Source organism: Lytechinus variegatus, chromosome 9, assembly GCF_018143015.1.
Source record: "Lytechinus variegatus isolate NC3 chromosome 9, Lvar_3.0, whole genome shotgun sequence".
NCBI classification, from domain to species: Eukaryota; Metazoa; Echinodermata; class Echinoidea; order Temnopleuroida; family Toxopneustidae; genus Lytechinus; species Lytechinus variegatus.
The window spans coordinates 34,656,890-34,673,251 of NC_054748.1; the positions used below are offsets into that span (position 1 = coordinate 34,656,890).

General features: G+C 41.1%; 1 protein-coding gene across 50 annotated transcripts in view; it reads left to right on the forward strand.

The window, feature by feature from the left end:
* Nucleotides 1-15,623, forward strand: part of LOC121422072 (mucin-17-like) — a 96,350-nt gene extending 80,727 nt beyond the window's left edge. For 49 of the 50 annotated variants that reach the window (XR_005971073.1, XR_005971082.1, XR_005971075.1 and 46 more), the window contains 15 exons: nucleotides 144-398; nucleotides 955-1,209; nucleotides 1,795-2,073; nucleotides 2,891-3,166; nucleotides 3,684-3,941; nucleotides 4,657-4,917; nucleotides 5,726-5,986; nucleotides 7,314-7,559; nucleotides 8,403-8,657; nucleotides 9,453-9,701; nucleotides 10,045-10,557; nucleotides 11,130-11,255; nucleotides 12,388-12,492; nucleotides 14,154-14,537; nucleotides 14,569-15,623. Coding sequence is in view for 1 of the 50 variants with exons in the window: in XM_041616880.1 (XP_041472814.1) it covers nucleotides 144-398; nucleotides 955-1,209; nucleotides 1,795-2,073; nucleotides 2,891-3,166; nucleotides 3,684-3,941; nucleotides 4,657-4,917; nucleotides 5,726-5,986; nucleotides 7,314-7,559; nucleotides 8,403-8,657; nucleotides 9,453-9,701; nucleotides 10,045-10,557; nucleotides 11,130-11,255; nucleotides 12,388-12,492; nucleotides 14,154-14,386 (3,572 nt within the window). In the remaining 49 variants the exon portion in view is untranslated. Of the gene's footprint in view, nucleotides 1-143; nucleotides 399-954; nucleotides 1,210-1,794; nucleotides 2,074-2,890; nucleotides 3,167-3,683; nucleotides 3,942-4,656; nucleotides 4,918-5,725; nucleotides 5,987-7,313; nucleotides 7,560-8,402; nucleotides 8,658-9,452; nucleotides 9,702-10,044; nucleotides 10,558-11,129; nucleotides 11,256-12,387; nucleotides 12,493-14,153 lie in introns of all 50 variants that reach the window. The other variant, XM_041616880.1, reaches the window with a different exon arrangement.
* Nucleotides 15,624-16,362: the final 739 nt, after the last annotated feature.

Here is a 16,362-nt window from a genome sequence, read left to right on the forward strand (position 1 = left end):
TTGTTACTATTATTTATCAACATAATCATGAAGCAATTATCGAATATTCAATATGGCGTAAATTTGATAATATCAAAATATCGCCCAGCACTACCCAAAATCATTGTAAGATTCACGTTATGCCCCATTGCCGTTCTTTACAGTCGAAGTGGTCAACCAATCACCAACCATCACCTTCTGTCCCTCTGGTACCCTCACCTACTCAACCCTCGGTGCCGACAGCGTCGTCGTCAACTTCCCTGCACCAACAGCCGTAGACGATTCTGGTTTCACACCATCAGTCAACTCCAACTTCGTCCCTGGACAGTCCTTTGATGTTGGCTCTTACACTGTGACTTATACATTCACCGATAACATTGGCTTGACCAGCGACTGCACCTTCAACATCTTAGTTGTTTGTGAGTATCTAGTCTTTGAACAGTCATCGGGGACAGATTGCTCCTTATTCTGAACTTGGGGTTAATATAAACTTGGGAGCCAAGCTGGTTAAAGTTAATGTAGCATTTATGAGGCACCAATTATCCAGTTGCCTATTCAATGGCACACTGAATATCGAGGTATGACTATGGAACGCCAATGGTGACACAATTCTTAACAGTACAGGCTCAATTTTCAGCTCTTTTAGCAATCAAAACATTCATATCTCTGAATAAGTGGGCGTTGTGGCGTGCACCTGTAATCCAAGCAATGTGGGGAAATTACAAATTAAAAATTGGTTCCAGATCATATCTGATTGATACACGTGACTAAATGACTAAAATATTTTTTGTCACCATTGAAGCTTTCGTAGACAATGCCGTAAGCATAAGAAAGATACAATGTAGGCTTCCCATAGTTGTAGTGCAGAGTTAAACCAGGGTGAAGTTAAAATGGACTTTGTAATCAATATGATATAAGACATTTTGTGAACTCCTGTTTAAATACCGGCCCTGATATATTTTTTTGTTTTATCAGCTGGAGGCGATGTAAGGCCACCAACCATCTCAGACTGCCCTGATGGTGCCATCACCGCCCTCGCCGGAACTGGAGCCTCCGGCGCTTCGGTCAGCTGGACTGCCCCTACTGCTACCGACGTTTCTGGCCCAGTAACCTCCACCAGCAACTACAGCCCGGGTGCTTTCTTCCCAGTCGGTACCACGACGGTCACCTATACCTTCACTGACCAAGTTGGCAACGAGGCTCGATGCGTCTTCAATGTCATTGTGACAGGTATGCCTGACATATCACATTACTGAGGCTCAAGTTTTGCTATATGTGCTAGAGGAATAACAGCTTTATTGGATTCGGTGTAATAACTGTGGTTGGTGCTTATTGGTAACTCTGTTCCGAAGATTTTTCATCTCAATACATTATTGTGGAAGTTCAAAGTCTCAGTGATTTTGAAATGTTCCCTGTCATGCACTTGGTAAGCGTCGAAATCACCCATGGTTGCTTTTGTTGGTCAGTTTGCTGTTAGCTGAATTATTACCAATATTAGGACTTTTAAACAAAGCAACCCTTTTCAAGTGATAATCCTTTCCAAGAAATTCTTCCGAAGTATGTAGAAAGAGATGGACTGCCTGCAAAATTATTTCCATCTTAACCAGATCTGCGTATTGTCCTTCAAAGATTGGATACCTCTTAAGTTCCCTTAGCGATAGGTTTGTTCTGTTCTGTTTACTCAGATATGTCGCGTGCATTCTTTTTCTTTGTATACATTCATTCCTTTATTTTCAACAATGTAAGTAATAAATAAAGTGATGAATAACGACTAAATCAGGTTAAAAATGATATCATCTTGTCTTTTTTGCCTAGGAACCAACGTCAACGAGACCCCGGCCCCAACCAACCTGGTCCTTGCCACCACCACCAACACCATCACTGCCACCTGGACACCGCCCAACGGTGCCTTCAACAGCTACCAGCTCACCATCAGCGGCGGTTCCATTGTCAACACCCAGACCCTACCGCAAGCATCCAGCTCTTATACAGCCACCGGCCTGGAGCCTGCCACCACATACGTCGTGACCCTGGTGGCCAATGGTAACGCAGGTCCCAGCAACAGCATCTCTGAAACTGCTACCACCAACCCAGGTATGTGTTAACCCGTTCACCACAAGATAAGAAAATCCCCATAGACTTTGTACAGGGCCCACCCGGTTCCTGTAGGCAGCGGGTTAATGGATGTTATTGAAATCATCAAGTCTCGCAGTTGCAAACTGTAGTAAACATGAATTCAAGAATAAAAAAAAAGAGTTGCAAGGCATTTATTAGTATAACACTGGATATCAGGGGCCTGTTGCATAAACAGATAAACCATGGCACTTCAACATGGTATTGCGTCAATGGCATAATTTTGTTTGCCAGACTTTTTTTACGGCAAAAGTTTTATGAAACAGGCCCCAGGAGATCAATTTTAAAGTGTGCTAGAATTCACTCTTAAAGATTCCTCATGAGCTGTACTGCATATGGATTTGGCAAGTAAAAGAGTTGACCTTTAAAGGTAGTTTGATGTCGCTTGTGAGCTGTAGCTCCATATTTCTATTTACAATAGATTTTCAGTTTCCTGTAGGCTTATAGGGATTATAAGAATTGTTCAAAATGATTTTGGAAGTGGATTGCACAGCATGCCAAAGAGATTTTGTACGTATTCGCATGAGAAAGCGATATAAAGACGATTTGTGAAGCATTATAAATGTTTGGCAATGTTACTCAGTACTGTGTGCTTTCTAGAGACTTTATTTGCACTGTCTCTTTGGTCCTGTATCACAAAGGTTAGCGATTGATCGTACGCGTGATTTTAACGATTGATGGTACATTGCGGTCAGTGCAATCAATCGTAAAGATATTCTTCTAAGATGATCGCACAATCCATTGACACCCTTTTACCTCGATCTCACTCCACCAACAGAGCAAGGTCAACCACCCTCGTCACCCTCCAACGTCAACCTCGCCCCCAGCCAGACTTCCATCACCGTTTCCTTCGATGCTGCCTCTGGTGATGTCACTGGCTACAACGTCGGCCTTGGTACCACGTCCAACGCAGACGATGTGACAACGACCCTGGCCCCGGGCTCTACAACTTACACCTTTGGAAACCTTTCTCCTTCGACGCAATACTTCGTCTCAGTCCAGGCTTTCAATGGGTTTGGCTCAAGTCCATCTGTTGTGCAGTCTGCAACAACATGTAAGATATTTTCCTTGATTGTTAAAAGTAAAAGAATGTAGTCGCAGCAAACCATTATTTCATGAGAAGTGCTAATTCTGATGTCTTTATTATTCATATACTATTTTAAATTGTGCTTTTCATTGGATCCATTGGAAAGCAACAGTGCATCCATTAGCAACTATCATTTATAAGTTGGCCAAGTACATGTCAATGGCAAGAGAATGCATTCAAATGTTGAAATGCAATGAATACCTTTACAAAGCGTTAATTGATGTGCGATTCTAGTCACCTGGTCTATGCAATTTCTGCGTCCTGCTATGTCGGGCATTCCTATTTAATCTTTCTTTGAAAATTGCTTGTCCTAATGTCATCATTTGAGAAAAAATTTTCCCATCGGGAAACTCTGAACTATTCCATTGCCCCCCGGTTCTTCCCCTTGGTTTCCTCGCGTAGAACCTATCATGGATCAACCATCACACTCTCTATATCCATTTATTTAATCTTAATCTCATCCTACAACATTTACTTTTTTCAGCTGATGTTGTCGTACCAGACACTGACATTGTCATCACCAACTGCCCTGTAAGCATTGCTGCATCCCTGCCCTTTGGAACCTATGCTTTTGTGGACTGGGAAGATCCAGTGGCCACCTCGCCCCTTGGTGCCGTGGACCAGACTGGCGGACCATTCAGCTCCTCTGGTTACTTCCAGACCGGTACCTTTCCTATCGTTTACGAGTTCCAGGATGTCAATGGCAACACCGCCACTTGCTCATTCAATGTTTATGTTACTGGTGAGTTATTCTTTCTTCTTTGGTAGAGGTTTACTGATTTGTGGTGCTCCCTGCCTCCCCCCATCTTTCCCTCCTTGCATCCTGCTTTCCAACTCTTTTTCCCTCCCTCTCTTCCTACCTCCCCTCCACTTTCTCCCTGACTCCCTCACTCTTTTGCTCCCTCTTTCCATCTCACCTCTCTCCCTCCAACTCCTTCTTTTCTCCCTCCTTCCTCCCAATCTCCCTTTCTCCTTTTTTCACATCATTCTTTATCCTCAATCTTCGTAACCAGGTCTTCTTTGTATTGGTCATCAAGAGTGCAGTTGGCTCAGTCGGTAAAGGGTCTGTCTACTGAACCAAATGTCATGGGTTCGAGTCTACCCAGGGCGGATGATTAAAGCCCGCATTGTGTGTAAACGTCTCTGCCCTGTTCCTTAGATGCAGGCTATCTTACAGTGGAAAACACTCCATTCCTTGGATAGGATGTAAAATGGAGGCCCCGTGTAGAGGAGAGTCACTGCCTTAGCACATTAAGAACCCACTGCACTGTTTGTATAAGAGTAGGGGGGAAACCCTGGTGTGGTGGTCCACCTGCACGCCCCCCAATCAGTTTTATCAGGAGGAGATACCTGCAGGTCGTTGTGATTCAGTTCGCTTTTCGCCTCCCAGGCACAGGTGACACCTAACAATTAATAATAATAATAAACTATGTACTGCTTATGACCTTCATCCGCAGATGGCAGTGACACTACTCCCCCAGAGGTGACCTTCTGTCCCAGCAACGTTGTGGTCCAGGCTGCCTCAGGCGAGAGCAGTGCTGTAGTCACCTGGAATGTTCCCACCGCGACCGATGCCTCTGAACCCATAACTTCAGTCAGCAACTACTCCCCTGGTGACTCCTTTGATGTAGGCACCTACCTAGTTGTCTATAACCTCATTGATAACGCTGGTTTATACTCGACTTGCAGCTTTGAGGTTACTGTGACGGCAAGTGGAGGTATGTACTTGATTTTCTATCATTGAAAGACAGTGATAGAAAATGGCCCGTATTCTGAAGTCAGGTTTAACTTAGACCATGGTCTAAAATTATGGGAAGCCAAAAGTGAAAACAGTTTTTTAATTTGTATGTTTCTTATGTTTACTGTGCTCTTTCCTGATTCATTGATGGTACAGAAAATAATCTACTTATACTTCCAACACAATTATGAATGATTTTGAGAGTCAAATGAGGTGAAATCTTATGTCTCTATTGCTAGTGATTTATGTAACACTTAGCTATCCATACTTAATACACAACTTTAAACCTGAGTTTAAGTTAAACCCAACTTCAGAATACGGGCCAATGAACGTAAGAAGGACATACAGTGGCAATGACAATTATCTATTTCTCGAAAAGTCACCTTCCCCTTGTGGTGCATTCAAGAAATACAATCAACATCAAACAAGCTGTAATATTCTACAGAAACATAAAATAAATGAAAAAGGAAGTTATGAAGAAATAAAAGGAAAAGAGGAAAAGTAAGGAGAATAAACAAAGAAAAGAAAAAAAGCAGACATACTGCATGAGATGACAAGTGAAACTAGTTGCAGTAAACACAGAATCCGCAAGAAAATCTGTAAAATCAAGAATCAATGTCACTATATCATCGTGGATCTTTATACTGTACAGTGAAATAAACTGCACTTAAAAAATTCATGAAATCTAATTTCAAATTACATCTCCCCCTTAATTCTAATACCATGATCATGACCCTCTCCAAGTTCTCATGTCTAAAATCTGTTGGGCCCCTTTTTCATTCTTACAGTTATCACTGATACCGAAGACCCTGTACTGACCAACTGCCCAACTGATATCGTGAACAATGCCAACCCTGGTAGCTCCTCCCTGGTGGTGTCCTGGATAGCTCCGGAGGCCACGGACAACTCTGGCTCTGTTACCGTGACGGTCAGTACCCCGTCAGGTAGCACTTTCCCCGTCGGAACCACACAGGTCACGTACACCGCAACTGACGCCGCTGGAAACACTGATTCCTGCAGCTTCGACATCACTGTCCTGTCTGCTGAAGGTAAGTCCCTGGTGGGAAATGTAAGGATTCATGATTGATTATGCCACGATTCTAATGATTGACCATGCCACGATTCTTATGATTGACCGTCATCATCATACCCAATAATGCAATCAATCATAGAAATCAGCCCCACTATTGAAAACTATTGGTCCTGTGCATGTTCCGTTCCGTGCAAGCCGTGCAGGTAACTATTCATGCTACCTGCAAGTCGCCCGCAGGTTGCCTGCATTGACAGAATCTCGCACTTATCTCACACGCACTTGCCCGCAGAAGCACACGCAAGTCTGATTTCCACGCAGAATAGTTTTGAACGCGCTCAAAACTTTGTCGCAGGTGAGTTACGGGCAATCATCCGCAAGGCTTGCATGGAACGATGTGACGGGGCCTTAATTAAGTTTTATGTTACATGGCCCTAGGTGGGTAATTTTCACAAGCCTTGTGTCACTGTCAATCGCTGACATTGCTGCAGCTGACTGGACGGAAGCTAATATCTAAGTGTTGGTTACTGACAAGTTGTTCAAGAGACTGGTACCCTGTAAGGACTCGGGAGAAGGGGGTCATCAATCTTTCAAGAAAGTACACCCTAGTACTGTATTATCGCAATAATGCTGTGGAAATATGTTCTGCACATGTCTGAAAGCCTGGTGGGTGTTTTATAAAGCTGTTTGTAACTTGTTGTAACTTGAGAGCAACTTTCCAAATGACTGGTGATCCTTTCTTGGGAATTAAATCAACCCTACTAAAAATCTGGTCTGACTTATTTACCACAAGAAAGGGTCACCGGTCGTTTGTAAATTGTGAACAAATATGGAACAAACACCTGGGGAGCGTTTCATGAAAGGACTTGTCAGACGTGTTATCCGACAAGTCCTATGTCATCCGACAGTTACTATAGTAACAGTGCTTCTCAACCAATCAGAATCCAAGAAAGTTGTCAGATCTGACAACTTGTCGGACGAAAATATTGATGAAGCGCCCCCCTGGTACCCGATTCCTCCTAATGTGTTGCCTACGGGATCTAATACCAGATTTAGAAAAAAACTCAATGACTCACATGGGTCTTGTTGCATTAAAGTTACTAAGAGTGAAGGAAGTGCTGAGCCCAGGGCCCCGAAACACAAAGGTTAGCATTTTGCTCAGTAGATTGACTAGGAACCAATAATAATTGCTCCTTCAAATTAGTGATTAATCGCTTGTCTTTGTATTATGGGGCCTACTTGAGGTATAATCTAGTGCTCTAGCACTTTATGAGAACTCACTGTTGGAAGTTTGTATTGTTAAAATGTAACCTCTTATCTAACTAAATTTCTTTATTTCCCTTTAGACAACACACCGCCAGTCCTGTCCAACTGCCCTTCAGACATGACCGTCTTTGCGGCACAGAACGCCCAAGGTGCAGTAGCGGGATGGTCATCGCCATCTGCCACTGACAACTCTGGGGAGAACGTGGCCATCACCAGTGACTTTACCTCTGGAACCCTGTTCCCCATCGGAGCCACCCTCGTGACCATCACAGCCACAGACAGCTCTGGCAATATCGACACCTGTTCATTCACAGTCACAGTCATAGGTCAGTAAATGCTGTTGATGTGTTATAGCTCTTGGGCTAGTGTAAATAGGGAGTTTTGGCAACCACTTTCGCACATGCTTTCTCGAACGTTCAGAATCTATCGTTGAAAGCCCTTCATCACAAAGTAGCTGAGTAGGTGAATCAAAACAGCAGTCTCTCCATTGACTCCAGACGAACAACATATTTGCAGTTTCTTGTTAGCTCAGAATCTTAGGATGACCTGTCCCTGTCTACCAATTTTTGACAATGACCTCTAATCTGTTTTTATTATGATTTGACGGGCAATTACACTAGATTCTAAGTGTTCCAGAAAGCGTCTGCATAGTGTTGCAAAAACTCACCATTATATGCCAATGCTATAACAACGTTCAATAGCCAAATGTTGAAATCGAATAGCAATTCCATTAAAAAAAATCACCCTTTTAGTACGTCCGACCTTCACTTTTTGTCAACTTCATGAACTGCTCAAGCCGTGATAACTTTAGAGCTTGACTATATATTATATGAACTAGACAGCGGAGACAAATCATTTCAAGAAGGTACTATCTATCATGGATCAGGTTTACACCAGGAAAATAATTATACAAGGGTCGGTATGATTTTGCCCCCGAGATGTTCCAAAGAGCCCCAGAAAATCCCCATTCACTGCAGGTTAAAGCTCATCCACTATAGCAGATTTAGGCAAAAGGTTTTGTAAAGTAGCCCCCCCCCCTCCACAAAAAACACGATAATTTTGCCTTGCGTACATATTTATATTGCCCAGTAGTGATGATATATATTACTAGTAGTACATTATTCTTAATTTACCCCTAACTCATTCCTTTTTTTCTACTTGCTCTGTAGGTGCTACTGACAATATCGGCCCAGTCACCTCTAACTGCCCCGCATCCCAGACGATCACGGCCGCAGTTGGATCCACCTCTGCTGTTGCAACCTGGACCGACCCTACCTTTACAGACAGCTCCGGCGTTGCCTCCGTCACCAGCAACTTCAACTCTGGCTCTTCCTTCCCCATCGGTACTACCATCGTCACTTACACCGCCACTGATACCTTGGGTAACACCGGAGAGTGTTCTTTCAGCATCAACGTCATTGCTGGTGAGTTTGCTCTCTCTCGATAGAAGACTCTTCGGTGAAAGAAAGAAACACTCTAATCAACTCAGCTCACGCCTCGTTGAATAGAGCATCTTTCTTTCACCTCATGCGCGAAATCTCGCACCATCGCTCTCATGCCTATTCGCTATTTGTATACTGTCTGGGAAAGATTAATAAGATAATTGTCTTCTCCATTCAAGACTAAGGAAGAGCACAGGAAGCATAAGAAACATGCAATGTAAACAACATCTTTACATTTTTGTCTTCCCATAATTTTAGCACAAAGTTAGGCCATGATCTAAGTTAAAGCCGACTTAATATACCCCTGAGAGTTTATAAGTTCTTGCTGGTTTCTCATTCATATCAGCTTGAAGCTAAACTAGGGACATCTCAGTCCGCAATGATTTTCATAAAAAGGCTCTTAAACCACTGTCGATTGTTGCCATACCATTAAAGATGTAGAGCTAGTACGTTCTAAAATCTAATACGCAGTGAAAGCATGCATTATATTCTGAATCTGAAACCTAATACAGAATACTGAAATGACCTTCTCAGCAATTACCCACTCTTTACCTGAATCGTATGGTGTATATTTTGTTTCATACATGTTAACACTTTAGTCATAGTCATGTTCGATTCTTGGTAAGGAAAAAGTTCCTTGAATGTTTGTGTACTTAATCACGGAAGCTGTGCTACAGTAGGGATCTCAAGCTTCCAGTGCTAAGATTTTTTATTTAATAGAAGTTTGTGCAAAGAAATTTTTTATTAAACCCTTTACTACATGCTGTAATTATCCAGGAACTGATGGCACTCGACCAACCTTCATCAACTGCCCGAGCAACATGGAAGTATCTGTCCCCTTCGGCAGCAGCGGAACAACCGTCACCTGGACCGAACCCACCGCTCTAGACAACAGCGGTTCAGCCACTGTGGTTGCTTCACAGACGTCTGGTACTTTCTTCAGTGTAGGGGCCACCAACGTGGTCTACACAGCCACCGATCCTAGTGGAAATTTCGAAACTTGCTCTTTCGTTGTAACTGTCACAGGTAAGTGAAGCTATAGAAGACTGACTGATTATCATATACACACCATCTGTCATAAATGCGGGCTTGGTGCTCAACAGGTTAGAGCCATTGGTTAGCCTGGATTTGACTTAAAGCTTTTAACTGTAGGTTCCCAGTTGTTATTTGTGTCTGTGTGAAAAGGAAGCCCTTAAAAAAATCAGTTACTGTCTTGGAAGAAATGAAAATGAAACAAATGACAGAAAGCACTATCCAGATTCCTTGAGCATACCACATGTGTTACAATTATCTTGGGCAGACAATTAAATGACTTATCAGTCATAGATATCTTGAAAGTGTCTGTACAACTTTGGATGGTTTCTTCCAGAATTAGCACCTGTGGACGTGACCCCGCCAGAACTCCAGAACTGCCCCACCGGAATCAGCGCCACCGTCAACCCTGGCTCATCGTTCGCCGTCGTCACCTGGACGCCTCCCACTGCGACCGACAACCTCGGAACCCCGGTGGTCACGAGCAACTTCCCATCAGGCTCCTCCTTCCCAATCGGCACCACGACGGTCACCTACACCGCGGTTGACGGAAACGGTAACGACGCCTCCTGCAGCTTCGACGTGGTTGTCACAAATGGTGCCACGAACGCAGCACCTGTTGTCACCTTCTGCCCCAACAATGGAGCTGTTTACTTCACCGCACCAGAAGGCAGCAGTGTCAACGTTAACTTTCCTCCGCCCACGGCCACCGATGATTCTGGATCCGTCACGACGACCTCCACCAATGAACCGGGAGATGAGTTTGCCCTAGGAGAGCACACCGTCACTTACACCTTCAGCGATGCCCAAGGACTCACTGCAAGCTGTACCTTCTCTTTTGAAGTACAAGGTAAGCATCGATTATCAGCAGCATGGTATGGCTGTTCTCCCAAAGATGCCAGAATTAATGAAAATCATTACAACTATTAAATCTTTCGACCCTCATTGACGCACCCTTGCACCAAAGAACACAGGTTGACACGGTACTCGTTGCGTCTGCTTTCATTGGGTAGCAACTCCCCGTTTATATAAATGGAGATCACAAAGTGTTATAGATGATGGCACACTGGTTTGCATATTTAACATGCAAGCAATGTGATGGACTCCCATCCATGTTATTGTCCTAAAAAGTATTCAAGATTCTGAGGCTCTAGGTTGAAAAATGATCGGTACAGGTACACTCTAACTTCATCCGAGAATGAACCAGTTCTCTTTGTCTTTATATAACCATTCAGCTCTAAACCAAGGTTCTAATGTATAAGTGAAATAGAATACATGGACTTCAAAAATTAAATATTGAAACTGACTTGGAGCGGAGAATCAGGGCACATTTTGGATGATTTTACAGAAGTAATAAAAAAAGCTCTCCTAGGGTGGAGAATCCTGCAAAGTACTGATTATCAATGTCTTGTTATATTTCAGTTGGTGCTAACCCATGTTCCAGTAACCCCTGTTCTCCCAGTGAGCAGTGTTTCTACATCCCAAGTCAATACCTCTGTATCAACAACGGAAGGAGAAGGAGAGAAGCTGAGATGCTTGACTTGAGCGGTAAGAATTCCTTCATCTTTTTTGAAGAAAAAAATTATTCACCTCCTTTAGGCTAGGGATAATAAATTCAAAATGAGATAACATTATTAAACACTTGAAAGTTGTCCTATTGTAGCTAAGGCGACCAGATTTTATTTCCTTTTTTTCATCACTTTATTTTTAGGCATTCTATTTTAAAAAGATGAAGAATTGAAGCTACTGATGCCATCTCAAAGGCAGGACTATCTCCTGGGATATATTAGTTTGGACTATCCCATACAATGCATTTTTTAGTTTGGACTTTCCCATGGGATGAAGTAGTTTTGATTATCCCATAGAGTGTATAGTTTTAACTATCCCATGGGATAAATTAATTTTGACTATCACACTGAATGCAATGATTTGGACTTTCACATTGGGTGCAATAGTTTGGACTATCCAATGGGATGAAGTAGTTTTGATTATCCCATAGAGTGCTATGGTTTTAACTATCCCATGGGATAAATTAATTTTGACTATCACACTGAATGCAATGATTTGGACTTTCACATTGGGTGCAATAGTTTGGATTATACAACTCCCAAGAATCTTCTGTCATCTGATCGGTCCAAATCGGATGACAAGTTATTCAGCGAATTGCACTATTGCATCCAAAATGCACTATCCTGCACTCTGATCTCATACCAAAAGTACTATCCTGCATTCTGACGTCAGAGCGCAGGTTAGTGCGAGGTGTGGAATTATCTAGAATTGTCTAGAATTTAGATAAAATAGCGTTTGGGGCAACTCAGTAACATGGGGGGTTGTATAAAACAAACAATGCACGCATTCTTGTGCATAGAGGACCTGAATAATGAACTCTGTGCTCGACTCGCCAAATGGATACACCGCACTCGGTCCTGCGGTATTAGGCTCTTCTTGCACATTGTTCATTATTTGGCCCTGCATGCACGCGCTTATGTGCATTATTTGTATACTATCCCATAGGATGAAATAATTTGGAATATCCCATGAGTGGCAATTGTTAGGACTAACCCATAGGATGCAATGGTTTTGGACTATACCATGGCGTGCAATGGTCTTGACTATCCCATGGAATACGAGGTCTTATCGTAAACAGGCATGATCCACTATGGTTCTCTCTTATTTACAGATGTGTGCCCATGTGAGAATGGTGGAATCTGTCTCCTAGACGACGCTACATCCTCTGCCACTTGTGAGTGTCCCGTTGGCTACACTGGTGTACTTTGTGAGATTGGTAAGTTACTCTTCCCTTCTGTGCTATATTTTATATTATACAACTCCCAAAAATGTACTGTAATCTGATTGGTCCAAATCGGATCACATGATATTCAGCGAATTGCACTATTGCATCCAACATGCACTATCCTGCACTCTGCCATCAGAGTGCAGGATAGTGCGAGGTCTAGAATTATCTAGAAACTAGATCATATAGCATTTGGGGCAACTCCAGAACATGGGGGAGGAGGGGATTGTATAATACAAATAATGCATGCATTCTTGTGCATAGAGGACCTAAATAATGAACTCTGTGCTCGACTTGCCAAATAGAATCCATTGATTCTTCTCGCACATCGTTCATTATTTGGCTCTGCGTGCACGCGCTTACATGCATTAATTGTATATATATTTCCTATTTGCATTGAACATGTCACACATCACATCATGGTCACATTTGTCTGTGATTCATTCGGATTTAATATGAGCTCCAGCGTGAAGTTGTGATTTAAAGCTAAATGATAGTAGTTGCAGTAAAACACTAATTTCGTGAGAAAGTTTGTAACCAAGGTTTTACAGACTATATCATTGTGGATCTAGATCTGGTACAGTTACATAAACTGAACTTTGTGAAATCATAAAATCTGAGCTGAAATACGATCACGCTGAAGATCGCCAACACAGATATGCACACGTGGGACAGTGTATTTTTATTGCTGGAATAAAGATCCGACGGAAGTGACCGAATCCGCGCTTATTTTGCTTATGTCTCAGCAATTACACAATTTCTTCCAGAATCCTCTGGCACATATTTTTTTTTCAAACAAACAGACACTTGGGTGATAATTATATTAGATTCTGTAAAAAGTCATTTTGAGATCGTTAACAGAACTGGAATTTATCTTTAACTCTAGATTGTGACACAATGCTATAACAGAAGAGGTTCATTTTGTCAGCATATTTGGTGCTCATTCTGTCAAGGGAATAACATTTGATGTAGATCTCTTTACCATTAAAGCATAGAGTTAGGCCACTATAAACATCAAGAAACATACGATGTAAACAATTTTTTATTTCTAATTATATAACCATGGCCTAAGTATTATGCAGCTCTTCATACTTCACTCTTTTAAGAGTCAGCTCTGCTCTTGCTAAACTATTTTTTTTTATTGTTGGTCTTAAAGATAAATACCAGTTGTAACGATCTCAAAATGGGTTCGAACACCAATAAAATAACCACCAAAGTGTTTGTATGTATAAATAAGAAATAACTGCTGAAAAGCTCTTGAAGAAAACGCCCATTTGCTGAAAAATGAGCAAAGCAAGCACAAACTTCCATCAGATGTCAGGTATTTTTCGAAGCAATATTATACACTGTCCCACAAATGCTTTTCTGTGTTAGTGATCATCAGAATTATCGATTTTGAGCTAAGATTTCATGATTTTACAAAGTTACATTTATATTAATGTACCAGATCTTGATGTATGATCATTTTTTGACAATTAACCTCGAGTTAAAGACTTTCTGATGAAATGATTCTTTGTTGCAACTACTGTTGTTTACCTTTAATTGTTTTATTGTTGATAGTGGAAAATGTAAGCTTCTTTGAGTATTTTCTTTACTTCAAAATAATTGAATGAAATTTGTTTCTCAATTTCATCTATTTTTGTTTCCTTCAGACACGCTACCTGCTGCCAATGTCAACGTCCACAACACCAACAGGTACCACGACAGTGAGATCCAGGAATGGTCTAGTGGAAACAGCGCCCTCTTGTGGACCGTAATCATCTGCATGGCGATTATGCTCGTCGTCATCATCTCTTTGTCTGCGTTGCTTTGTTACGTTGTGCCTCGCCTCGTCACGATCCGCCAACATCGAAGCAAGATAGACGAAATCCCAATTATGCAATGAATGGAATACTGCAAGCAAGACTTTAATTTGCATGTACTATAACTTGAATGTATTCATGTATATCGTAGATTCTATCGCCTATTTTTTTGTGTCAAATTATTAGAATCTGAATTTTGTGATGCACATATTCTTGTAAAATCCTATACAGATTGCACACATTCTTGTAAAACCCTATACAGATCGTGTATGTTCATTTATCAAAGTACTAGATCTGACTATTGCGATGCACATGTGTTTGTGAAATTCTTTGCAAACCATGAATGCATTTCACCTGTTGTTTCATGATTTCTTCAAAATGGAAGTCTTGCGGCAGTATTGTAATGATTATTTCAAGTCTTTCTAACCATGCTGTATTGTGCTATTCTCGTTTGTAAATATATTATTTGTGTGTATAGTCAACCCCAATCCAAACCTATTATGCAAACCTAGCAGTAGATTTTAACAAGATGTCTTTAGGTAATCTTTTCATTGTGCAAAAAATGTGCTTTATTTAATCCGTTTAATCCATTGTTGATAAGCCAATGATATTATACCAACCCCCCATGTTTAATTGAAGAATTTATTCTCTCCCACCGCGGTGAATGTTTGCGTGTTCTTCCCAAAATTTGGTACCGTGTATTACCTTGACTTTTGCTGAAAACTTGTGTGCACTTCCAGGCGCAGATCTAGCTGAATTAGAAACAGAACCATTTCAGGGGTCATATTTTGTTTGCACAATATGCTCGGCTTCAAAATTTATTAGTCCAATCCAGCTGGATCCGTGCCTGCATTCTTAGATCTACTTTGATGGCTTCAATGATTGCCAACTGCCAAATAAGGCTATGATTTGGTTGTTTTTTGGGGGGGAGAGCTCTATGTTTAGAAGTGTTTTGGATATTATTTTGCTTCAGGTATTCTAAAAGCAATGTCGTAGGGTGTGCTTCCCTGACTGCTGTATTGAGTTTACTCTTCGTTTACAAGTATTTCAATATCAAAGCATTTCAGAAATGCCAAATATATCATGTTTTATTGCATTCATTTCTTTATATATAAATATATATTGCAGAATTTTATCTTGAATTACAGTAACTTTTTCATGAATTCTGTTGTTTTTATATATGTTATTTTATCTTAATTACAAAATAACGGTTGCATAGAAAATGAATTTAGCGACTTGTGTCTGTTTTCGTGATGTTATAGATTTGAGTTTTGAAAATATCTCAATTTTTGTAATTGAATTAAAAGTGGCCTGATTGCATTTGTAATTATTGCGATTATCTCTTATCGTTTCCTTCTGAATTTAGTGATGGTATAAATATGATTGTGATAATGACATGTTCATGATAATGATGATGGTGTTGATGCTGATACTGATGCTGATAGTGATGATATATTTATAATTGTGATGATAATGATGAAGATAATGATGGTGATGAATGTTGTTGGTGATGATGATGATAGTGATGATGATGATTATGAGGATGATGATGATAATGAAAGTGAGATGATGATGATGAAGAGGAGGATGATGATAATGAGATGATATTAATGATGAAGGTGATGATGATTAGATGATGGTGATGATTAAATGATGGTGATGACGATGGTATCATGGTAATGATAATGAGAGGATGGTGATGGTAGTGATGATCTGATTTTTCTCTCTGTACTAAAACCAACTAAACGGAGTGAACTTCCCCTTAAAGTGAGAAAAGATTCTGTACTTCTACATGGGCAAGGTTGTGGAAAATAATGATTCGTAATAATGATGGAGATGATGGCGATAATGGTGATTGTGTTGTCATGATCACGAGGCTGTGCTATTGGCTGTTTTGACGAAACTGATTTTAAAGACACTGATATATTATGTCACACATGGGTCTACCACTGAACGGTAATAGTTGGATCTCTTTATCATAACTGATAAATGATAATCTAGAGGGTTTGAATCGCCTTTATTGCAAAAAAGTTGGGAATTACAGAAAGCCTTATGTAAA